Here is a 26,445-nt window from a genome sequence, read left to right on the forward strand (position 1 = left end):
TAGTTGTGGCCATCTTTTATATACAGTCTATGGGTAAAAAGAATACAACAACATGAATGTACTTTTTTTGAGTGAAAGGCTCCCTGTTTCTCAAAAGAGCTTTGAGCAAAATAACACTTCTGTGAAATACACGGTAAAGGCAAGCTAGACGTGAGCAACAAAAACACTCTAGTTACTAGAACTGCACTACATGCCAGAGAAAAATGTGTAGATTTGATTTGGAGAAAAGCTATTATGTCAGTGTACTGTGAAGACTTTACTAATAATTTATACAAGTCACGGTGGGGTGGGGGTTGTTTATTTATAATGTCCCTTTTCTGACCTCAAAATGTTGGTGAGCTGTACGAGTTAACCTCAGACACAGTGTGGTGCAACTGTGTGTCTGTCTCTCATCGTGTGTGTGCCTGAATATCTGTGTATATAATTTTTTTAGAAAACCAAAAGTCGCCATCAACCACTTTCCCATCCTGAAACCATAACTCCTGCGGTGACACTCCGCTAAATGTTCTGTAACTTTTCCTTCCCTCTCACTCTCCTTTCTCCATGACCCCGGTTGCGCTGCTGCCACCGCTGTTGCTGCTGCGCTGTCTCCACTTACACGGTGACATCACTGGAGTTTCCCCTGCAGCTGCATAAATACTACAGACTCTCCAGCAGAAGTTCACTCTTAACACAAACAGCACACTCAAAGAGAGAAGTGTTAGCACAGAAGACACAGACGACTGTTCGGTTTCTGGATTTCTTTAAAGATCAGACGGCAGAGGCTTTGTGCACAGCATGGTTGCATACACAACCACACCAGTTGATGTCGAGGCCGGTCCTGAGGCGAAGACTGTAGTTTTAGTTGAGAAGAAATCACCTGCAGAGTGGATATGGAAGGTGTGCGCCGTCCTCGTCGTCGTGGCTCTTTGTTTAGCAGGTGTCCTGCTGTTTGCCTGGTACTGGAATACGAGGCCAGAAAGGATGGTAAGGAGCATCTCATCTTTTCGAGTATGATGAAAAGTCTTTCAAAACCTGTGTGTGTGTCTATATATGTATCTAAGGATTCTTTTTTCCTCCATGCAGACACAAGTAGGACAGCCAGAAGCACTAAAGGCGAAGAACACTGGCGAAAAACCAGGTGATTATACACATGGGTGCTTATGAGAGGTTTTGAGAGCTACATTTGAGTCTTTGTGGATTATTTGAGACAAGCTCACATTTTTCTTCCTTTCTTCAGAGCCCCACTCCACGATAAAATGGATCAGCAGCAAAGCCAAGGCAGCCATCCACCTAGAAGGTGAGTCACCGCTTACCTTGATTTGGTCCTCAGCAAACAATAGGCTCATAATCTTAGCCTTCAAAGGAGCTTTTCTGAGTTTTTCTTCTCCCTCTGTGGTATTGGTAGCTCTCTTCTTTTTGGAAACCAAGAGCACAATAAGGAAGTCCCATAAGTCATTCATTAGCTTCAGTCAATACTTCATTCTGCTCTCCAAATAACAAACCTGTCAGTAATTCACACTCCGGTATTTCAAGGCTGTAACGTTTCTGATCTTTACTTGCAGGCAGCGACTCAAAAGGTCATCTGGAGTGGAGGAATGGTCAAGGCCAGGCGTTCGCTCAGGGCGGCTTCAAGTTGGAGGCCAACAAAATCATCATCCCACACACCGGCCTGTACTTCGTCTACAGCCAGGCATCCTTCAGGGTGATCTGTGGGAATAGCGATGACAATGAAGATGAGGAAAAAAGCCTCACAATTCTCAGCCACAGGATCTGGCGCTACTCAGAGTCTGTGGGAAGCCCCTCCACTCTGATGAGCGCCCTGAGGTCGGCATGCCAAGACACCATTCAGGATAGCTTCTCAGACCACGGCTGGTACAACGCCATTTACCTGGGCGCTGTGTTTCAGCTGAATGAAGGAGACACGCTGTGGACAGAAACCAACCAGCTATCAGAGCTGGAGACTGACGAAGGAAGGACCTTCTTTGGCGTGTTTGCACTTTGAAACGACTCTCCGCTTTGAGCAGAAAAGCTGCATGGAGCTTAAAAACTATGTGAACATATAGTTTTTTATTTCATCCACATGGTGATGTTTAAATATTGAAATCTCAATGGAGATGAAATTCCCAGCTGAAAACGTTAGGCTGGTTTTTTAAAACTATATAAACTGTAACAGTTTGCAACATTGTTTCTACTTTAGGCACTTTTGACATATTATTTATACTGACCTGAGATTGTATGAGGCTAGATTTCCTCTGCTGTATCAGATGATGACAAGGCTCTTTGGCTCAAGAGTTCAGATACAGAGGTGCTGTCATAGCTTGTATGTATTTATTTGTATTTATTTGTATTTAAATCACTGGGACCGGGACTTTAAAGGTATTTATATAAGTTTATATAACTTTAAAAATTTATATAAGTTGTGAAAAGAATAAAAATGCAGAAAACTACAGAGAATGGTCTCCTGTAATAGTTAGAAGTCTGTCCAGCCGGCGCTGCAGCACACACACACACACACACACACACACACACACACACACAAGTTGGCAAAAGCTGCTATGAAATTCCTCCACAGCCAGCAAATACTTCCTTTGTTGGATCACACAAGTGGAGGGGAATTTCCTGCTTTTTTTCTGCCTCTTGCCGAGTGCTGTGTCAGGTGGAGGCCCACAGAAGCCTCAGCTCAGAGTGGGTTTTCCCCAATGGCAGCCATCCACCCCCACACACAGCCTCTCTCGTTCTCGACACCAACCCTTTCCCTGTGCATTACCACATACCTTGCTTTCAGTCAGCTGAAAAAAGACGGAACGGGAAGCTGTGCGAGATGAGGGATCATGGGACTGTGGCACAGCTGGGTTTGTCAGACTGTCATCATCTATAAACACACATCATACAAATAACGGACGCACTTGGGAGCAATTTGTCTACTTTTGTTTCATATGCAAGGCAAACATCCACTCATTGTCTCGGTAATGAGGTTCCCACTGGGCTTTACAGTTGGTCATCGTGTCAAATTTTGCTTCTAGCTTTTGTTTAATGAGTTTTTCTTCTGGGTTTATTTGGTTTTTTGAGTCCTGCAGAGCTGACCTAGAGACAAATATCAAGTTTCACTTGGACATAGATGAATTGGTCAAAACAGCCCGAGCAAATCAGAAAAACAACAAATAACTGGTGACATCTAGTGGATAGTGCAAACATGAGCAAACATGTGCTGTGCCTTTGGAATATGCACAACAATCCATATGATATGTCCACATATTTTAAAACGTATCAATTAAAACATGAGAAATACCCAGTGAAAAAACAAATATTTTATTTATGGTACCCATATATCTGCATACACATACTCTGAAATATATTAACATTTAATATCTTAGATATAGTGAATACAAATATCCCCAAATCCATGTATATTCTTATATATGTGCAAGATAATAGAACATTTCTGAAGTAATTTCTGCATTCATATACTACACTATCAAGTGATCAAGGTACTGCACAGTTAATAAATATGGCCTATTTCATTCATTTAAGTTGACTTTGACGGTCCTCCCCCAAACCCTGAGCTAAACCGAGTAACAGCGACACAGAGTGGAATCGTTTGTTCGGTTTAAAGTGCACACTGTGATTTACAGATATTTAAAAATATTTGACAAAGTGTTGTGTTACCTGCTAACAGTGTCATTCAGGCGTCATTGCTTTATAAAATCTGGAAATAGCTCATGAATGAAATAGTACATCCGCATTAACTGCCGAATAAATACACTATGTCACATTACTTTAAGTCCTTCATGGATGCTTTCACCACTTAGCTGAAGGCAAAAGATGAAGAAAATAAATTAGCTTCATTCCCAATCGTCTGTGGGAAAAAGGAAAAAATTCATGTACGTATACATACGACACAAAAAACGAAGTTTACAAGTATGACGGGTAACAGATTTACAGGTATAAAAAAATTGTGCTTTCTCTGCATATCTACAGTAATAGCCATCACAGAAGCCCTCAACGTTTCACTGCTGTCCAAACATAAAGTGGTTTAGATTTACAAAAGGCAGAAAGTACAGACTGTGCTTCTATTAAGTATGTTGGAATTTGGATGGCTCCAGTTTTGTAGACTGTATATGAATGTGTTTGACGGATAACTGTACCCCGTGAAATTAGGCAGCCAGAATAGACAGCTGGGCCTTGGTCATCATGGTAAGTGATGGTGATTACTCATATCAAATGTTTCCAGGACTCCACAGATAAAAATCAAACTGTCTGATATCCCATTCAATGCAGTCTCCTTGTGCACATCTGGAACACTTCCATTCTCTGTCCAAGGACCATTCAACCTCATATATGCGCTTCCATGTATCAGAACACTAATGCTTCACCATTTATTTTGGGGCTGACGATGGATTTCCAAGGAGCTAAATCTGGCTGAGTGACAAATTTACAGTGTTTAACCCTTGAAATGCCAAGAAAAACAACTGACCCTCAGGAGGCGATGTCATGGTCTTTAATCCTTTATGTGCTTAAACGATGACAGAACGAAAGATTTACTGAGTTTAACCTTTTAAACGTTCGGAAAATTTCACTCCTCATGAACATCCTGGTTGCACTCCTGACCTCCTGGACTGCCAGAACTGCACACGGAGTGTATTTCCACTGATAACTGGTGTTTGGCCCCACTGAAGCTAAGGGCCCCAAATGGTGATTTGAAAGTAGGGTCAGCATCAGTGCTGGATAAGATCCAGAAGTGCACAAGAGGACGACCCCAAAGGACTGTAGATGGCAATATCTGCAAGATACGTTAGATGCAGGCTTGATGTGACTTGACTTGATGTCTCCTACTGTACTGTACTGCTAAATAAACACAAACTTCAAAAAATACATTGTAAAATATGATTTCAAACCCCAAAGCTATCAAAACTGTCCTCATTCATCAGTAACTTTGATCATTGTCTTCTTCAACATGGGTCTAATAAGGAACTAGCTTATTAAAATGCAGTTTTGTACTTGAACACACAGTCCTGACAACAGACATCCATGCATGCTTAGCTCCCTGGCCGTTTTAAATTATGGCTGTTTAATAATGCACATTTTTCGCTTCTGAGCTTCTCGGCTGCTTTTAGAGGAAACACTAGAGGGGGAAAAAAAGTCAAAACTGTACATTGCTTTGTCCCTTTGCAAATTTCAGTTTTCACAACTCTCCTGAAAGCTTAACAGAGAATAGAACAACAACTCTATGACAAAACAATCAAATATTACAGACCAATATAAATCACTACCGCATGTCTGTCTAGTTAATGAACTCGAGAGACAAAATGTGGAGACGATATAGCAAAGACACAAACACATCCTTTGAAGATCCTCGACACTGCGTCTCCACAACGAAACCAGATAACGAATGAGGGAGCGGAATGATTAAGAGACTATTGTTCACTTGATCTTTGAAAAAGACGTTGTGTGCTGCTAGTCTTAGATGTGCTTGTCGCCACGTCGAGCCACCGCGTGCGCCGTGTTTCTGGGTTGAACACAGTGAGATCAAAACTTAGAGGATGGGTGTTACCTGTGTGACTCTCCCCGAGTATAAAGCACTCCCGTGTACTCATTTCAGCTTCCACGCCGTGTTTTAAAACAGTGTCACTACTCCGCTGTGCTCGTTGCCCAAACAAGTGAAACTCACAGTGTCTCGTGCTGTTCTGTGTCCCTCGTGTGCGCCTCCCCCACCCGAACCCTCCCGTGTTTCACCTATTTATACAGCAGCGGGATCTGGCTGTTGTGACAGTGGTTGCGGCTCATCTTGCTGTCTGCTGGGTAGAGGTTGGAGGAGTTGGAGAAGGAAGGTGGGAGGGAATGATTGTCCGTGGTTGGGTTGGGATAGCCGGGCGGAGGGAGCAGGGACTTGGGATCTGGCTGAGAAGAAGGAGGCGGGGCATTGTGGTTCTGATTCTGGCCCGTGGAGGGTCGGCGGCGGTTACGTAGAGCCTGTCGTTCAGCCAGCTGATTGCGGAGCGCCGAAACCCTCTCTTCTTTCTGAAAACACAACCAGAGTCTGCAGTTACAAACTGAAGCATCCCTACGATGATCTAGAGCAGATATTTGTCATGTGATCGGCACACAGCCCCGGGGGCCGAAGCATCAGCCCGTGACTGACACTCTGTATAACTGCAGCACAAGCATGTCACAGATTTTTATATCAACTCTCAGAAGAAGAAAAGCACAAACACTTTTCTGGTGGCCAGCCATGAAGTTAAAACTGCCTGGGTTCCTTTGACAAAAACTGTGGGATTTTTCCATGATGTCAGTTTGTTGAAGTGTATATGCGATCAGTAGGTCTTGCACCAGGTCACATAACTTGACATTTATGATGATGCAGAATTTCCCAGATAACTTCTGTATTCTTATTTAGTTGATTATTAATGAACACTTTCTCTGAGATGCACAAAGGTTTCAAAATTCACAAGCGGGGTATTTACTAAAGTATTTATGATGTAGAACAAAATGTGATAATAAAATAATAAAATAAAACTTTTTGACTTTGAGACAATGACCTGCTGCACCTGATGGTGAAAGCAATGAAGAATGTTAGTCAGCTAATGCTGATCCATTTGTTTCAGGATCATTGAAGTCGCTGTTCTGTGGCAGAAAGCATTAAAGCAAACACATCATTTTTACACTGTCAGTTTAAATTAGCCAACATTGAATTAGCCAGGGTTGGCGTGATGATGTGATTTTGCCGCAGGGACAGGAGTGTTTTTCCATACTGTGCAGGACTTTAGAGAATCTGATTCAAAATCTATCTGGTGTTCAGAAAAGTAACTATGAGTTGATGTCCAATGAAAACTGCACTGTCAGAGGGTTTTTGTAGTGTCAGTCGCTGCAATTTTATACTGTTAACTAATAATTATGTGAAAATGTAAGTTGGGCAATGATGCAGAGAAATTCAAAAGTAATGTAACGAGAAGAGTAACAAATTACTTTCTTCAGGAAGTAAATCAGTAATTTATTCATATTACTTTTTGATAAACCCCTCACATCCTGAGTGTCAGGATTATAAACAACCCCCTGTCTTTCTGCCAACGTCTCACTTTGTGCTCCTGAAACTTTTTCCAATTACAAAGTTCATAAAAAAAACCCATTTCCGGGTCCCTCATTCTGCTGGCGGTGGATTCCACCACGCAGCAGCTTTTAGTCATTTTCCATTTTTTGCTTGCAGATGGATCTGACAAGGAGTCACCTTCACACAACAAAGTCAGAGAGAGACATTCATTTTTTCCCTCCTGTGTGGATGGGACGTAACTGCACTCTGCCTCTATAGGTTAATAAGTACATTTTAAAAATAATAATTAAACTGATTAAAAATAAATCACAGTGAAAAAGCAACTCTGATATCTGATTAACTGCTTCAGAAATGTTCCTAGTGAAATACATTTGTGGGTTTCAGCTCCTCAGCTTGTGTGATTTACGTGAGTGAAATATCTTTGGGACCGTTTGGGTGACAAAACAAGACATCAGAAGATGTTATTACAGGTTCAGGGCTATTATGACTCTGAAGTAAGCAAAACCAGGATGTGTGGATGAATATGCATGTTGATTAGCTCACCCAGCAAGTGTCCCTGGACGGCGATCCCCGAAGAACATAGCAAATTAGCCTTCTGATCATTCCAGGATTTAAAATGAGACTTTTTATGCTGTTTATATCACTGCTCATATTTTTTTATTATTAGTGCTGTTAGTAAAATGTCACACTCAGGCACTTTTTTTAAACAATTGTTGCTGCTTTAACGTAGAAATTTCCCCTTACAGGTTAAAAAAGCACATTTAACCTTAAACACAAGTGTTTTATATAATTCATAGAAACCTGCAGGGAACTTGTGCTACTTCCTGTAAAATATTCTCTGAAACTTCCCTAAATATCTACAAGGAGATGGCAGAACGCCACATAACACAACCCAGTGAGCCACCGCAGATCTAATAATGTGAAATATAGAAAGCTGGAATACACGGTCACTACAGTAATCAGCAGAGGTCTGGCAGCCTCGCCTCTGTCAGTGCGCCCCAGGCTGTGGCTGTGGCTACAATGTAGCTGCCATCACCAGTGTGTGAATGGGTGGATGACTGGTTGTGTAAAGTGCTTTGGGGTCCTTAGGGACTGGTAAAGCGCTATACAAATACAGACCATAATGAAATGAATTGTTACTTATAAAGAAAGATGAGCCAGAAATAACATGAAAACAAAACGGTTATTTCGCTGTTATTAACAGTGATGACAGCAAAAAAACACAATAACTGAAACTCCCGTCTCCATTGGCAGGACTTTCCCAGCATATACAGGAATGTTTGATTATCCCAAAAAAGGTTGAGGGAAACAGCAGGAAAATCACCACAGCAACAATAACATTATTATAATGTTTAACTAGTTGTTTCTTCTTTTTCATTCACATCTTTGTTTCTGAAATTGTCAAAACTACCAGGAAAATGCTCCGATTCCTGAAAAGGTATTTCACATAAGCTAACACATCCTCACTGGGACAGTAAATGGTTCACTCTGTGCAGCATGATCACATTTAGAGAACGACCAAAGACCAGCTGTGCAAGAAAAAGTAAAAACATATCTTTAAATTAAGCAACAACAATAATAATTTTGTCACCATAATTAAAGTTTTCGAAACTGAAACAAAAATAACAATAAAGAATTAAATCAAACATGAATTTAATAAGTGAAGAGATGCAGGTTTTTGATTACTTTTAAAACATAAAGCGACAGACAACCTTTCACTAAAAGTTACATAATACTGTTATTACTGTAGTTTTAAGGTTTCAGGTGACTTTATTTGTTCCCATTAGGGTTTAAAATCACAGCCATTAAAAAAACGAAAGAAACTTCAGTCTTTGCTGGATGTCCTCACTCGCTCTGTGGCAGCTGTGGTTTCTAATAATTGAGTTTTAGACTGAAAGATCAGATGAGCCACAGTCTGTGTCTCTGGGAACGCAACACTCACCTCCTCAGTCAATGCAGACGGAGCTTCAGAGTTTTCCCCCTTTAACTTGAACCATTATCAAAACTCTGCTTTTTTTGGCCTCTGACACTGTTTTTCTTTATTTTTCAGTTTCTCTGGCTGAAAATCCTCAGATTGTTTTGCTTTAGCCGACAGGCTTCTCCAAGAAAACAGCTTCACTCTTTGCTGTTCAACCCCGAGGTAAATGTGCTTCCATACAAAGAGAATGGCGGCAGGACAAAGAGCGTTTTAATGATGGACAGAGCTTCCAGGTCTGAAAAGTGAACCCAACAAAAAGTGCCAAGTTTTCCAATTAGAGAGAGCGTCTAGCCTTTAAGGGTCTTAGGCACTAGTTTTATACTCAATAACATGCTAAGTTACCTTAGTCATTAATATAATTAAAAACAAAGATTATCCGAGGTGAGCTCATTGGCTAATGAGCTGTCAGCCAATGAGTGTGCAGACTGCGATGGTGAAAATGCTTCATAGCAGGATTTCATTTACTAACGTTGGAGTGAAACGGCACCATCACAGTGTTTATATCCATCATTTCTATTGTCTATGATTAGTGAGCGAACATGCGTTTATTGATTTATAATGATTCCGACACACTAACGCACAAATACACTTAAAAGGAATTTTCCACATGCATCTAATTACCGTGCAGGTTAAGAGCATTTCTATGCACATATTAGGCAATGAGGTCATCACGTTTGCACTGCATGGGAACATCTTGCAGCATATCTATGTTCACACAGGCAGCACTCTCAGTGCTCAGCATGCCACACAAACATACATAATAAATGAATTACATAAGATATCTGTACAATGATTTTTTACGAGTGTGTAGTATATCTATCGCCTTCACGGGTGAACTCCAGGTTAAACTGGAATCTGTATTTAATAATAATGATATGTGCATCTGTTTAATGCGTCCTCACCTCCTGGATGATCTTTTGCAGCTCCCTGTTCTCCCTCTCCAGCTGCCTGGACTTTTCCTCGTCGTTGTTGTTGGTGGACGAGCCGGTCTTCAGGGTGTCCTGCTGCTCCGACTGCCACTCGCCGCGGGTGATGAGACGCCGCATCTGGACCGTTGCAGAGACAGGAATTCAATAAAGAAGAAAATCAGGACTGAGACCAGCTACCCTGCGCCCAATGAATAATGCATCTATTCAGAGCCCGTAATAAAACATCTTTAATATTTGCAGCCCTCTCAGCCAAATCACTCACATTTCTCTAAAGGCTTAAAAATATTATTCATCACTGAAGACTTTTATTTTACTTTAGTGACAAGTTCAGCACTCGCTGCTGCGCCGTCTCTGCACAGCAGTGAGCTCCCACAAATATCCTGATAATCAAAGGGTGGAGACGATATTGTGATTTCCTGTTAATGAAATTTGAATTTCTGTAAGCAGCACTCTTCCTTCTGTCTGCAGCATGTGCACCGCGCGGCTCTTCTTCTGTTCATAACAACCCAAAAAACCCACGGCACTGCCAGACGTGTAAAACGTCTCACAAGATTTTTTTTCCTACTCCAAATGTTTACGGCAGCTACAAATGTAAAAGCTCCCAGCAAGAAATTTCGCAGATTATTACCTTAATGTTGAAACGGTAAGACAGATATGATTTGAGCCGGTCCAATGTTGCGCTACACTCAAACGTCAAAGCGTGTTTATGCAGTTGGGAAACAAAAAAGCTGTCAGAGTGAATAATGTGATCGCGACTGTCGTGCGCTACAAGCTGCAGCTCATTCCTAAAGATGCTGAATTTGAAACGTTTGACCTTCAGTTTCACTTCACTATGAATGTCAGCGGATCTTAAAAGGTGTCAATCATGAGCAGGAGCACCTTGGGTACAAAGAGCACCACCAGTGTGATGTAGGCAGAGAAGACGATAGCTAGAGAAGCAAAGGCAAAGGAGGCGTCCTGCTGTGAAGACAGGATCATAGTCACCGGAGCTGTGATCAGGCACAACACCTGCAGGAAGACAGAGAGAGAGAAAGAAGTAAGAACAAAGGGGAGAGTGAGATTAAATGTAAAAAGAAAGAAGGGAGGTAGGGTTGGAGGACAGGAGGTGGAGAATAAAGCAGAGTTGGACAGCGACAGGATGAGAGGGGAGGAAAATCACATCCGTAAAAGCATCAGGCATCTGTTTATCATTCCGGGGAGGGCTCCCATGTGAAAACAGCATTAAAAAGTCATGACTGAAGTGGCAACAGCGTGCTGACAATCTCCACATTGTCATCTCATCAGGGCCTGGAGCTCACAACTTAGCAAAGAGGAAGGAGGTCCCCTCGCAGACGCCATTAACTATTGACATCGTCATAAAACTGAAATGTGAATATTATAAGATAAAATAGCAACATTAGACGTGACTCACATTGTGGAGCCATGGGACGAAATGGTCACGCAAAGCTGCATTTAATGACATCATAAACAACCATAAATGATGGATGGATGATAAATCGTCTCCTCGATAAATGAGGCGAGATCTGTCCATTTATTAATTATATATCCACAGAGTATAAGATGATAAATGTGCAGCTGCTCATTAGGGAGCTTTCTTATTCATATATTAATGGGGATTCGGGCCAGTGCAGGAAAATGTCAGTTAAAAACAGCAACCTAAAAAAAACGTTTGCCTTCTCTTGATCAAAACAGGGAAACAAAACCTCTGCTGGCAGTTAAAGCAACAGAAACAACTTTTATTTTTTCTCCTGCAGACATTTTACATCAATTCCAAAGTTAGTCTGTGTCAAGAGTGTCAGGAAATGGCAGCAAGAATTTGTCTAAAGTGGCTACGGTGAACATAATGGCTGCTATTCCAGTGTGTAGTGCATCCTAGGTGCCTGCGTTTAAGATGATTCACTTGCTATTAACAGCCGCTGAAAAATGTTTATGACTGACGGCTGCTTTTACTGCCATTCTTTAGTGCCCAAATGGGTGCATTTTTAAACCTATTGCTGCCATGGGACGGGATAACTCCATACTGTGCATGTGGTCTCAGAGATACACTTTGCATTACCCGCACTGTGCAACACGCAGTACATGCCCAGCACTAAAGCTGAACTGCAGCACTCTGATAAGGTTGGCTTGCATCTGAGTGCTGCGCAGTAACAGTCTGCTTTGTATTCTTTTGATTTCATTTAACATTTACTTCACCGTGAAATGTCTTTGAGTTTGCACTTTGCAAACAAGACTTGAAATAAGAGTATCATAGCAGCGCAGGTACGATGAGGCAGCACCTGGAGCTGGCAGCAGAATGATTTGGATAGAAATGCAATAGGGGCTCTGAATTTAAGAGAAAAACATACATATATACACATATATATAAATCCCAGATCAAGATGAATATTAACTTCCTTGTTGAATCTAAATTGACTCTAAAATTTGAATTAAAGATTTACTCCCAACTGTAGGTGTACACAAAGCATTGTAGTCATGTATGGGCAACTAATACAAGCCTAATATGGACCAATCGTGCTCATTTTCAGTGCTGTATTCTTATTCCAGGACCATTCATAATAATCCTTATTTATCTTATGTCATCCCTCGGTTCTTCCTCTGTCTGGAACAAGCCCGTCTACCTCCCCTGCCTCCCTGTAAGTCAGCGGCCCCTTCTCACTTGTTTTTTTGCAGAAGCTAGCATAATATAATTGTGATCTTGTGTATGCTGTCACTGCTTTGAATAATATTAGTTTTCACGCCACAGTACAAGCACATCCTGCATGCTAAAGAGTGATGCCTGCAGTTTACTTAAGGGATGTACGTATCGCTGATCACAAGTTATGCCGAGTTCCTTTAAATTACCTGTGACATTAACTTTTATAAACGACCAGAACCTGTAACGTATTGCCTCTCGAGAGCTGGCCAAGCTACCTGGCTGAACGAGCAGGAAAGTAACTTCTGGAAGGCAAAAAAAAATCTCAGCTCCAAAGTAATCATGGACCACTGGCATTGATTAACTCCCCGCTGATATACTGCGGGCATTTTGTGCTACGGAGTAATAAAAACCATACTTATTGCCACTTTGTTATTCCACATCCTACAAAAGCAAGACAGCTGTAAAAATTTAAACCGCCGCACCCAGAAATGGGCTTAGGCATGATGGAGCTGTTTCTTTACGGACTCACAGCAACGTTGTAAATAGCCATCCCCACGGCCCGATGGTCATTGATTTTTTCTGTGGAGACAGACTTGGTCTCATATGCCAGAAAAATGCCCAGCAGCAGCAGCAGACCCTTGTAGCCGTAAACCACACCTAAAGGAAAAGAGAGGAAGAGAGAGAACGGTGAGGCGATGGAGGTGAGTACAGATGAGCAGCCGCATTATGCAACGCAGGCAGTTGTTTAAAGTGCAAATATTTATATAATATATAAAATATTAATATTAAATATGATGCTGATTTCCATTTTTATGTTAAGACTCAGCAGTTTTTCCTGAATCACACACACCCAAAAATTATTTATATTCATACTGCCTGCTATGCAGCTCTTCAGCTGAAGAGCTGTAACAAGCAGTTTTAGCTCCTCCCTAAAAGCCCAATTGCTACTCATTGGCTAGCTTCTGGAAGCCAGCAGAGGAGCAGCAGTTAGAGATAAAAAAAAAGTATTATCATTACAGGGAACATAATGCAGGCTTTAGGTGTTAATCAGGGTGTGATGGTGTTGCTATACAGCTTAAAATACTAGCCATCACCAAATGACTCTTTAGTGTCTCCCTGCACTCTGGGATATGTGCATGTGCATTAAATAAATGCAACACTATGAGGGACAGTTAGGGCCAACAGTAGGACTCCTGGGATGTCATGGGGGCTATAAGTTTGGTCATTAGCTTCTGAGAGTCAATCTTCATTTCGGTTCGAGTGTAAGATTCTCCTGGTGAACATAATCTCACGCGTGTTCGTTCGGTCACGCACTCAATAAACGACTACATGACTGAAGAAACCTAAACAGATGAACACATTCATATTATGAACAAAATCACAGACTATCTGCAAACATGTGAAACATGACAGCTCGGGACCATATTGGTTGGGTCTGATTATTGGGGTGTCATAACCCCCCTAACCCCCCTGGGAATTGCGCCCCTGCTTGGGACACGTCCCTTCTCCATAAATGAAATACTTTGGAACAATAGCAGGCTACCTGAAAGTGTCACGCACACGCTGTCAGGACAGTCTGATGCTGAATTATAGTTATAGCCCTGTAAAGTGTCACATATACACTGTGTTCCCTCTAAATTCTGAGATATTGGAAGCAAAACTCCTCATTTCCAAAAGACCAATTTCACATCAAAATGCCCTGAAATTGTGTAAGCGACACAGCGAGATAGTCTGTTATCAAGTGAAACTGGTGGAAAAATGGAAGTTTCTCTGTGTCATTTGCTGCTTTTCAGACACAGATGGTGTTTGGAAATGGATTCTTTATTATTAGGCAATTCTTAAGTTTGCAGTTTGCAGCTGCTGTTCTTCTTGTTTATTTTCATTTTGTGTTGTTTACCTGTTTATGTCTTTTATTTATTCATTTATTGAAAGTCTGAAATGAATCACTTTTTACAGGCCGTTACCATAAACCAACAAGTTTTGTCCCTTTGCCAGTGCTGTAGGCACAAACGTAAAGAATAACCTTTACCCGGTAGTAACTACGGAGAAAATAATGAAAGCTATTAAAATATGAACCAAATGAAAACTAATGAATAAAATGTTTAAAACAAAATCATTTGGAGTTTTCATGATTAATGCAATACAAATTTGTCCACCTAACATTAACACACGTGTGTAAAGGTAAAACATCCTCAAACCTTAGTCGTGTTTTTTTAGGCCAAGAAAACTGTCAGTAAAGAGTTTTGGCTTTTGAAGCCACAAAGACTATTTTGTATATATTTCTCAAAGTGGATGCTAAGGAGATGCTGAAATGTGACAGGTAGAGAAAAAAAGAGCACATGCCGTGGAACGTCTCCAGGATGCTGAGGTGGGAGGAGAAACTGGGGGGTTGTTGATGGGCTTCATTCAGATCAGCAGCAACATAAGAGACAGAAGGCCTTGAGGCTGTTGTAATTTTTGTCCTTGGATTGCTATTATGTCATTAAATTTTAATATTGTTTCAGGCGAGAGAGTAGCCACTTAAATCCTGAATATTTGGCCAGTTTATCCAAATAATGTCTGAAATCTGGTCCGTCTATTTTGGAGACAAAGATCCACCCGCCGGGTAAGATCGATCAGTGTCCATCACAGTCCCTGAGCTTGGCACACCCTTTAGGTCTTTACTGCTGACGTGATAAGTTGTAGTTGTGGATTTGGTTTCCCTGAATGTTTTTGCTTTTGCTTGTATGCCATTAGATACCACTGCAGGATACCATCATAGTGACATGACTGCTTCCATTAATTTTAAAGTCAGCTCTCCATGAATTGTATATGTTACAGCAAATTTACTAGTAACAGGAAGCATCACATATCCTGTAAAAACAGCCGCGTAATGCCTCTGGAGGCAAATCTGTGACCCTGATATCTCAGATTTAGCTTTTGCAAGCAAGGTTGTGTTGCATTGTGGGGGCTACAAGAGCCGTTTTTGACCTTTTCTACCAGAGTAAGATCTTTCTTTTTTAGCTATGCAAGCTAGCTTGAGGTACAAGGGTAGCCTCTTCTTGGTCAATCACATTTTGAATGACTGATTAATTCTACTCCGATTTGGATGAATTTAATGGAATTTGCTATAATCATGAAGGCTGGGCGAATAAACTCAATGTCTTTGCTTTTCCTGCCTCCTGGTCTCTAGACCTGTGTGACTGAGACCTAAAATCATGAAACAAAAAAGTCCCAGACAAGCCTTAAACTTCATACTGCTGTATGAAAGTCATGGATTTTCTTATGAGGACTTTAAACGATTAGTTGGGCTTTCTCACCTGGTAAAATTGTATCATGACATGTGTACGGTTTATGGTGGAAAGTGACACTAGTGTGTGTTAAAATGTGACAACAGTGTGAGAGTGAGACAGCTTTGGACTCTCTGGGGATGTCAACATATGAAGAGACTTGCAGAAGTCAATCAATCACCAGCTACACATCGATAAAGGCCTTTAGTCCCCCGGTCTTATTTTAGTTTGTGTCTCAAATACATTTTATGTATATTTAATGCAAAATAACTGAGATATTTATGGATGTTTTACAAATTTTGGGCTCATGCTGACTTAACACCAAGTGCTGGTGATAAATTCAATGTGGCCTTTGAGGAGTAAAAACACTGCACAGATGTAAAGTCAAAAATGTTGATACAATAGATACTGAAGAGAAAAATATGCTGGATACAAAGAAATCCAGTCAGAGTCGGAGAGAAAAGAGAATCGGTGACTGAGTAAAATTCAACACTTATTCAGACTGTCCATTGTTTCTTTACACCGCCTGATATTAAAGCACCATCTTTTCTTCCCAGAGAAGGGAAATGCTATGGGGCAATGGCCCAGTTTGTGACCCACATTATTTGAATTTCAGCACCATTATACTTTCATAAGAGCTGCCACACTAAGAAAGATAGCAGCAAGACAGACAGAGAGAGGGACTGCGTGGGCCGACAAAAAGCAAAGAGGGAGTAAAGCAGGAGAGAAAAGAGGACTCAAATGTAAGGGGCGGCGGGGGCTGAGGGATACGAGGGCTGTGATATGAGACCTGTTAAATTCTGAGTGAGCGGCAGTGACGTGTGTGCGCATATGTCCGCGTGTCACAAAGATACTCAAAACCAGAGGAGGGTGAAGCAGAATAGGGAGACAGATTGTTAAGAGAGGACAGATACCGAGCCACGTGTTCATCTTCTTTGAGCTGCAGTGCTCCAGCAGGGGCTGAATCAGGACATCCAAATCTTCTTTAGGAGCCTCCTTAGTGAACTTCTACTCACACGGCAGACAATGGAAAAGGAAAAAGGGATGGAAGGATGAGAGTGAGAAAGGGAAAGGGAGCGAGAAGACAGAGAGGGGGAGATAATAAGAAACTATGAAACAGTAGCATGGGCAAAATTGCACAGTAAGTATAAGCCTCAGCGACCGATCCCCTCGGGTAAATAGGGCCTTCCCGACAGGCAGATATAGATCACTGAATTAAAAGGATATCAGACATCCAATAAATATGAAATATGAGCATTTTAAAAGTCCACCAAATGTAAGATTTGACTGTAATTACATCCACTGTGGTGCAGGTTTGTAAATCGCTTGCTCCCGACTGAGGACGAAAGTGCTTAATGAGTATGTTTGCGTGCATTTGAGTATCCTGGTGTTCTCATCTTAATCTGATTTGGACTGTATTCAGGACATAAAATTTAAATGGAAGACTGTCCGAAGACACAATAATAACATCTGTGTCTCGATTCCTGAACACTGACATTCATTTTCTACTAAATGAGGCTAAAGAGATAAAGTCAGTTTGCTTTTGCTGTGTGGGTCACCACCCTGTCTCAGCACAAACACCATTCCTAATCTGCAAGACACGGACTGCATATGAAAGATGAATTTAGAGATCATGATCGCTGATTTGTGAACTCTGCATTTTAATGCCTCACAGTTGGTGCTTTCCCCTGTGCCATGTTTATCAGAGCAGCCAGGAGGACCATGCTGGATGCCATTAAAATAAAAAAAATATTCAAATGGCGCCAACACTAAAAACATGTCTGTGACTCTATTATTAGCTGAGTTGAAGACACCGGCTAGTAGCATCTCCTATCACTCAAAATGTCCATCATATGTCCGCATGTCTTAGTAATATTTAATAATAAGAATCTACTGGGCTCATTTTGCGTGCTGCTTGGAGCTAGTCTCAAGCGACACTTTGAGGGACTGCTTTCCCATTTTTGGCATCACTGTCTTGGCTTTGCTTTTTGGCTACAGAAGCTGCTGCTTGGTGCAACACCCACAAACAATGGCAATAAGAACAAAAGGCAAAATGTGGAGAGAAGGACGCTGCCACCTTGCACTAATGACTTAATTTGCAACCAGAGTTTGCACAGCTGTAACCGTGGGTGGAGACAAGGTATCAAGGACAATGTATTATTATGCATGTAGGTGCAGAAGACAAAAAGCTTGAAGCTAATAACATTTGTCTAGAAAACAGTTAGCATGAAGCTAGTTCTTTGACAACGAAGGACATTCCAGAAGCCGGTTGGGCTACTGTGCTGACTTTTGGGCATTTCCAATGCAAAATGATGGTAACTATTTCAGTTATATTTTGGCTTTACTTTTGTACTTTGGGATGAGAGCTGGTGAGCTGTCCATTTGTATATGCACTCTATGGCAACACTACAAAAACCCACTGTAACTCGTGTCAAAGGTTCCCTGTGGTGAGGACACAAATGAGGACTAACATGAGAGTTTAGGGCTTTGCGCAGGTTTTAAACAGAACGTTCTGTCTCTGTTTGTCTGGATGCGAGCTATTCCTGCTGCTCCGGCTCGTCTTGGTCACTTCCGTTTTTTCCTACACAGACAAAATCATCTCTTACTCAGTTTCAACATCCCTGCTCTCATCCACTCCAATCTCCTCCCTTCATCTGTGGCTCTGCTCTGTGATGTTTCATCTCATTGGAGTCTAACCAAAATAACTTTAATTTGCATGCTCACGTTTCCGCAATAAATTTTGGTCTTATCTTCCAAATGATCTCTTCCTCTTGAAATGCAGATCATTTCGCGGAGTAGAAAGTGTGAAGTGGTAAAAAGAAGCAGAGGAGAGCACTTGCAATTTTCCCATCATTGCAGTGGTTTCAAATCAGAATTTTCATGTTAGCAGTGATTTACCTGCGTGCGTTTTCGTTTTATGAAAGGGGTGACTCACAGTGACAAACACACACTGCAGTTTCTCTGTTTTACAGCGTATTTTGCCCCAGTGTTTTTACTCGCCGCAGCTCTCAAAGCATTGTTTTCAGCTGCAGCAGGCAGCCGTTTTTAGCAAGAAAGCTGCAAAAGCCCACTGTGCACAGTTAGTAACTAGCTAGTGAATATAGTAGCTCATTTAGCAGCCAAAGAGCCAGATATTTCTCTCAGAGGTTAACAGAGAATAAAAAGAGACCTAAAAGAAATTCAATTGGTTACCAGAAAGCTTGTTATGCCACTATTCAGTTTGGAAATAAAGTAAAACTTGAATATAGATTTTTTTAAAATTGCCAGTTATTGGACTTTAATTTTAATAGATTTCAAATCAAAGCAAACAGCCAAACTGTCCTTCAACTAATATCTCTTCAAGCTGGTGTGGATAAGCAAGTATCACATCATCCATTATCAATGTGTTCTGAGCTCAAAGTGAGTTCAGCAATGTTTCATTTTTCCCCACTGTGACACATCAAAATGGCTCATTATGATATCAAAAAACACAAAACATAGAAGCATTAACTGAATTTGGACACTAAGGGGATAAAAAGCAGCAAAGGAATATGTAGCCATCTCTTTATGCTGCAGGTTTTCCAGCGTTCCCTCTCTATGTTGAACTTTAACTTTGGTCAGCTACATATTTTAAGGAATATCCCTCAGTTTTTAGCTGCTAACTTCAACACAGACTGACTGACTGCTGTGTAGTGCTCAGCAGGTAACACAGGGCACCTTGCAGTGTTTCTATGTCAGAGTCATAACGCTCGTGTCAAAGATTCAAAATAACTACTGTATGATGTTACAGGCACCACATCTATTTCTCTGTATACTCTGTAGTGAAAAAATACTCCATATCCCTTCACTACAGGGAAAAAATGATTTTTTTTCCTAAACTGTAAGAGCTGAAAATGAGCAAGCCTGAAGATTCAAACAGACAGAACCATTTTTTAAAATATACTAATGGTGTGTTTAAAGTACTATTACAATTTAATGGAAGCCGTTGGTATGAAGAAACAAAGCATGATGGGTGACCCAATCACAAGCGCACAGTTATGATTCTTACAACACTTGAACAGCGGCTTAGCATCAATCGCACCGGCCCGCGTGTCCATTTTCTAAAGTTATTGTTCATAATGTGAACGTAGTACAAGACCACAGCAACGGCAGCAATACTTTACTTTGTTGTAGTGTATGCAAAACAGCAAAACGGCATGCTGCTCATCATTTAGAGTATGAAGAATAAAATGGGTACAAGTTTTTAGTCCTTCTTGAATAAAGGTGGTTAAAACATACGATCCTACAGAGAGGCAGGGATAAACTTGCTCACAATAGAGATGCCACAGGGTAACCTGTGCTTTTAACAGACATCAAGCACAGATCAACATATAACGGCTACATTTGGCTGCTCCCTTATTCAGCAGGTAGCTGAGCCGGTTTGATTTGACAGGTTTTTACACCGGATGCCCTCCCTGGTGTAACTCCCAAAGGATTTGCGTCTCCTCCCGGGATAAATATATAAAAGTCCTAAATATCAGTGTTCCAGTGCTACTGCTCATCTGCGCTTAAACATGATATTTATCCCTGGTTCAAACTGTGCTCTTTGAGTCAAGATGAATCCAAATGAAAGAACAATTCTTCAGTCGCGACCGAGCGTCTCATTACTGCGTTTCTGACTGATGGCTGTGGCTGCACAGTCTGTGCAAACGGGCGGTGACACACAAATGATCTCATCTGTCTCTAGTACTCTACCTCCTTAGTAATGTGCAGAGGATCCACAATCTGCCAGATCATGAGTGACAGGAAGTCGATAGCCAGCAGCACCCCGACCGTTGCGTAGAGTTTCCACGGCTCCAAGTGTTGCTGTGTGAGTCGGAGACAGAGACACACAAACAGAAACACAAGAGTCATCACTATCCAAGGGCATCACGAGCTGGTCCGCAAACAAAGACAAACTACCAGGACAAATAATGCGACAGGCGTCCTTGTGATTTCTGGATGACTGGGCACGAATTGTCTCTCCGAATGTGTGTCTTGACAGAGTGTGCGTTTTCAGAAGCAGCAGGAGTTTGTGTGCGGCTACAGAGCCCGTATTTGCACCTGAAATCATCGTTTATACAAACTGAGATGACACTGCTTTCGTGTGGAAGCGAGCGCTATCAATTCTATTATTCTTTACTTGAGCTATAATGGAAGCAATAAAGCCGTAACCGAAAAACAAGCAACAAAAATGAGCTTTCCCACTTTGCTCCCCCCTCTCTCCAGCTTTTTTTTTTTAACTTCAGCCATGCTGGCTCACGCACAGCACCTCCAACATTGTAACAGCCATTCAAGCGTGGAACAACCAAAACTGAAGAATAAAATAAAGAAGAAAACACATTACACAGTCCTGGGCCGCCTCTTCACTTGAGTTGCATGAAAAATGACTTGAAAAGCGCCCATTGTCCCCTCCATTTGTGAAAGTTTCTTTAAATACTCTCACTGAGCTCTCTGGCAAATTGCCCTTCTGTGGACAGGAAGAGAACTGAAAGTCAACCTGATTCGTTCTGCTTTGGCTCAAATAATAAAGCCCCGAAGGCTGGATTTCTGCATTGAACTTTAATACTCATCCATATTCATAAATATTCCATAAATGGCTTAATCTCTTATTCTTCTGATTAGGTCTTAGAAATTCCCACAACACATCACAGACTGGCAATATCTTACTGGCTGCAGGATACACTATCTTTAAAGAGGGTAAAAACTAACACAAACACAGAACTAGATACAAACTCTGCTCCAGCATGCAAACAAATGTGATGACGAGGGAATCGGGAGCTCAGACTCTTTCGTCTCCATGTGTGCTTTACGTGTACAGTATCTGTATCAGTGTGTGTCCAACCCTTATCCGTGCTCTCTGCTAGTGGATGATGCAACGCTCGCCCCTCAGAAGCTTATGTTACTACGAAGGCTGCACAGTTTTTTTTAAAGAACTTTTTTATCAGCCGGTGCCACACACGCCGCGTGGCCTGTGCCCGCCATCCCATCCTTTCTCTGCTCTCCGGAGATGCCCGAGAGGCTAATCCCAACCGCCCTCGATTCCTCTCCGCCTCCATCCTGCTCACCTTCTTCTTCTCCTTCTTCTCATCCTTCTTGGTGAAGAGGGTGTGGACCCACCAGATCTTGGTGAACATGCTGCCGTACGCCAGGCTAAAGCCGAGGCCGAGGAGCCACAGGCGGAACTGCAGGAGAACAGAGAGGAGCAAAAGTGGAGTAGAGAAGGAGGAATGAGAGGATTAGGCTCGAGGAGAGGATTTTCATTTTAAAATACCTTTATTCAAGGATACGGCAAAGTTTGGACATGTTTACTCATTCACAGGTTTTTCATTACTTTTAGATTTTATACACTTTAAGAAAAAAGCTATTGAGCAGCACATTTGAATTATATCACAAGTTAAAAAGAAAAAACTTCAAAGAGATTCTTTGAAGCAGCCAATTTTTAGTGTAATCTTTGCACTCTTCACTCTCTTAACTAGCTTAATGAACATTTCCAAACAGAAGTTTTCATACATAGACCACTTATTGACTGCTCTTCCTTCACTCTGCGCTTCAGTTCATCCCATCTCAGCTGGGTTTAGGTCGGTAATGGTGGAGGTCACAGGATCTGATGCCGCTTGAGATAATCACCTCAGAATTATAATCAAACTAGTCCTTTTTCACATAGTACTTAAAGGAAATAGTCCCACTTACTTTTAGAGCGTTATTTTATTTATATTTGTCTATTTTAGTTATTCGCGCTGACGCAACCGAGTATCACGCAGATTTTGTACTCGGGAAAGCTTAAGGACTAATATGGCTAATGTCAGATCCAGATGCACCTTTTAGGTTTCCATAATGTTTGAAAACAGCTCAAACAGCCGTCACTGAGCCTACAGTTGCTGTTTTTGTTCATTGTTCTGCTTTCAGAGTAATGATGCTTCCATCCAGCTCAAACCAGAGAGGTCAGTGTGCCTCTGCAGGGTGCTGCGGTAGCCACACTGCCTTTAATTGTGAATGAATCTCCAGCAGTGTTGAGAGGAAAGCCCCCTACACCAGCAGTCTCCAACCTTTTTTGCGCCACGGACCGGTTTATGCCCGACAATATTTTCATGGACCGGCCTTTAAGGTGTCGCGGATAAATACAACAAAATAAAACTAGTACTGGTACCGAAAAAAAGAAAATTTATTCATAACACACATGAAAAGACCCAGGAAAACCGAGTAAACGATAAAAACGATAACAAAATAACGCTGAAAACCGATAAAAACCCTGAAAAGCATACATTTCACACCTGAGCCTCAACTCTCGCGGCCCGGTACCAAAGACTGACGGACCGGTACCGGTCCAAGGCCCGGGGGTTGGGGACCGCTGATTAAGAGGACCCGAGGGAAGCTCGGAAAGCTAAGCAGAAGTAATTTGGAGAGGAGAGTGACTGCCGTTGGTTGAAAAGACAGGTAAAAAAAACTTCAGTGGTGTGGAAACATTATGGGTTCGTGGAGTCAGACGTGGGTCAAGTAGACACAGTGTGTAAACTTTGCTACGGTGTCGTAGCTGCACCACAGAGCAACACTGCAAAGTTCACTAAACATAGATGTTTACATTTTTCATTTATTTTTTATATTGCAAACATTTGCACTGTTATCAGTATTTGCACACTATTTTATATTATTTTTTAAAGTCATTATTCAACACATTGTTATTGTTAAATAAATATCGTCAAATAATCGAGATCTCAATTTCAGTGAAAATAATCCTGATTATCATTTTTGCCATAATCGAGCAGCCCTATCTCGAGCATAGCACAGAGCAGCTTAAACACTATGACCAGTATTAAACTTACCAACTAGAACCACAGAAGAATCCCAGTCTGTTGGAAAAATGTGAAATAGTTGCAACTTTGTGTTCAAGTACACAAACATATAAACCAGATTGCTGTTGCAGTCTATCGGTTTTCTTCCTGTTAAAGGGAAGTTTTTTCTTCCCACTGTCACCAAGTGCTAGCTTGATTGTAGGGTATTTATTTTACAATATAAAGCACCAGCAAGAGGAGAGTAGCAGAGAGGGTGAGATGAACAAAAGAAAAAAGGAGAATGAGAGAATGGGGGTAGACAGACACACTGATAGATATATAAGGGGAGAGTGGGAGAGTAAAGTATGGGGTGCAAAAAAGATAGATGACAAGGTGAGATGCAGAGAGCGGGCAATAGTAGGGGAGAGATAATATGAATCCCAAGAGATGGCGAGATTGCAGGAACAGAAAAAAGGAGAAGAAGGTCAGAGGCAGAGTGCAAGAGAGAGGCAGAACAAAGCATGAGAGGGAATAACTGGACAGGGACAAAGAGCAGAGAAGCGACAGAAATGGAAATCTCCGCCTGCTACACAAAGGCTCGACATGGGTGACAGAGACATACTCCCACTCCTCATTAGCGCTGGGATCCCATCGTCTGTGCCATCCCGACACCCAGAAAGTCGTGGCCGCAACAACGAATGCCAAAATCATTTCAAACGCTTAATGAATTTTGACAGTGTTTAAACTTTGGTCGTCTTTCATGCGCTAAATAAGCACGATCAAAACCCTGAGCTGACTGCTGTCTGGTTTGCAGGTGTGCGCGTGCCACAGGCGACGAATATCACAGCTGTCCGTGCGTCATGACACCTAAACGTGGGCTTGCTTAAAGTAGACACAATTTCACAGAAGGGTAGAGCTTTACTAAACCTGACAGCTGTATCTGAAAAGTGCAAAAACATAAGCAAATGTGTTAAACAGATGCATATAAACAATCCTGATTTGAGAGCTCATGCAGCTGGACCAGTCACTTCCAATTCATGTTTCCAGAAACTATGTAAAACTTTCCAAAGAGGATCCTGGAGGATCTGGGACTAATAATGGATTGGATTTATATAGCGCTTTTCAAGGCACCCAAAGCGCTTTACAATGCCACTATTCATTCACTCTCACATCCACACACTGGTGGAGGCAGCTACAGTTGTAGCCACAGCTGCTCTGGGGCAGACTGACAGAAGCGAGGCTGCCATATCGCGCCATCGGCCCCTCTGGCCAACACCAGTAGGCAAGTAGGGTAAAGTGTCTTGCCCAAGGACACAACGACCAGGACAGAGAGCCCGGGGATCGAACCGGCAACCTTCCGGTTACAGATATGCTTCCCAACCCCCTGAGCCACTAAAACTATATCTGTGTAATTCACTTCCCTGTGTGCACGCAGCAACATGACAACTTTAATTAAATGCTGAAACAAGAGAGGGAAAAGCTATTTAAACCATGTGACACCCTATTTATAACCTGTGAAAGGTAATTCAACAAAAATAACACATGCACACCCAAAGAGCACGTTATTAGTCCACTTGCACTGTATAACAAAAACCGTCTTCTGGACAAAAAGTGTTTTTTTCCCCCTTGATCCTCAAAGACAGAGAAAATACCTGCAGGCCATTTAATTAGTTACACCTTGCTGGTAACAGGTTGGTTTCAATTCTTCATGGCATTGATTCAACAAGCGAGCCTGAAACGTTCCTCTGAGGTTTTGGACCATACTGACACGACAGCATCACTCAGTTAAAAAAGATTTGTTGGCTGCACATCCATGATGTGAATCTCCTGTTCCACCACAGCACAAAGGTGCTCTATTGCACTGACTGGATCGATCTGGTGACCGCTTCCCCAGTAAGAAAATATTAGCACACCTTTACACCACCGACAGCCTGAACTGTTGATACGACACCAAATGGATCCATGCTTTCATGTTGTTTTTACCAAATTCTGAAACTACCTTCTCAGAGCAAGCGACGTTTTTCCACTATGAAGCTTGTACGCAAGATTAATGCAGATCTGTAATCACTCATCTGCTGCTAGTCTATTATTTAAATCACTTTCGCTTTCCCGCGCTGTCAAACTCGGTGCTGACATCATTGCTCTAGTCCAATCATCTTCTTGCCGCCTTGTTCTCAGCCGCTGCTGTGCATGCATTAAATCTCAGAGCTCTTCTGTCATCCTCCCTTTCGTACTCCCTCAGAAAAGCAGGACTCTCCACACTTCACCTCACAACTTTCTACAGAGGCACCATTGAAAACATCCTGACACAAGGTTTTACAGCTTGGTTTGGCAGCTGCAAGTCCTGCGAGAAGCGTTAACTTAATAGGATAGTTAAGACTGCCAGGAGGATTGTTGGTGCCCCTCTCTCATCACTGGAGGAGATCTACAAACAGCGCTGCATACGCAGAGCTATCTCCATCATCAGAGACCCCCACCACCCCTCCCATGGCCTGTTCTCCCTCCTGCCGTCTGGCAAGAGGTACAGGAGCATCAGCTGGAGAACCACCAGGATGCTGGAAGGGTTCTTTGCACAAGCCGTGAGACTGATAAATGGACTGTGCCCTGTTCTACTGGGATTCTGTTCAATTCGATGTGTTGTGCATCCAGAGATGCTTTTCCACGTAACTTGATTGTAGCGATTCGAGTCTACGTTGCCTTCCTATCAGCTCCAAGGAGTCTGGCCATTCTCCTCTGACCTCTGGCATCATCAAGGCATTTTCACCCAGAGAACTGCTGCTCACTGAGTTTTCTCTTTTTCAGAACATTTTGTAAACCTTACAAACCTTACCGGTTCAG

The 26,445-nt window shown here is 41.9% G+C and overlaps 2 protein-coding genes across 6 annotated transcripts in view; one reads left to right on the plus strand and one right to left on the minus strand.

Moving 5' to 3' along the window:
- Positions 1–766: 766 nt before the first annotated feature.
- LOC143421148 (tumor necrosis factor-like) lies at positions 767–2,418 on the plus strand. The gene is made up of 4 exons (XM_076890284.1): positions 767–966; positions 1,066–1,120; positions 1,220–1,279; positions 1,545–2,418. Exons 1-4 carry the CDS (start codon positions 778–780, stop codon positions 1,982–1,984), a joined length of 744 nt encoding a protein of 247 aa, XP_076746399.1. The 5' UTR covers positions 767–777; the 3' UTR covers positions 1,985–2,418.
- An 857-nt stretch (positions 2,419–3,275) lies between these two features.
- The window catches only part of LOC112431247 (gamma-aminobutyric acid type B receptor subunit 1), a 129,435-nt gene continuing 106,265 nt past the window's right edge, over positions 3,276–26,445 (minus strand). For 4 of the 5 annotated variants that reach the window (XM_076890278.1, XM_076890279.1, XM_076890280.1 and 1 more), the window contains 7 exons: positions 21,904–22,020; positions 20,552–20,662; positions 16,753–16,846; positions 13,099–13,226; positions 10,814–10,942; positions 9,908–10,051; positions 3,276–6,000 (listed from right to left, as the gene is read on the minus strand). In XM_076890278.1, coding sequence (XP_076746393.1) covers positions 5,716–6,000; positions 9,908–10,051; positions 10,814–10,942; positions 13,099–13,226; positions 16,753–16,846; positions 20,552–20,662; positions 21,904–22,020 — 1,008 coding nt within the window. In that variant the 3' untranslated portion in view covers positions 3,276–5,715. The remainder of the gene's footprint in view (positions 6,001–9,907; positions 10,052–10,813; positions 10,943–13,098; positions 13,227–16,752; positions 16,847–20,551; positions 20,663–21,903; positions 22,021–26,445) is intronic. The other variant, XM_076890283.1, reaches the window with a different exon arrangement.

Source organism: Maylandia zebra, linkage group LG11, assembly GCF_041146795.1.
Source record: "Maylandia zebra isolate NMK-2024a linkage group LG11, Mzebra_GT3a, whole genome shotgun sequence".
Lineage (NCBI taxonomy): Eukaryota > Metazoa > Chordata > Actinopteri > Cichliformes > Cichlidae > Maylandia > Maylandia zebra.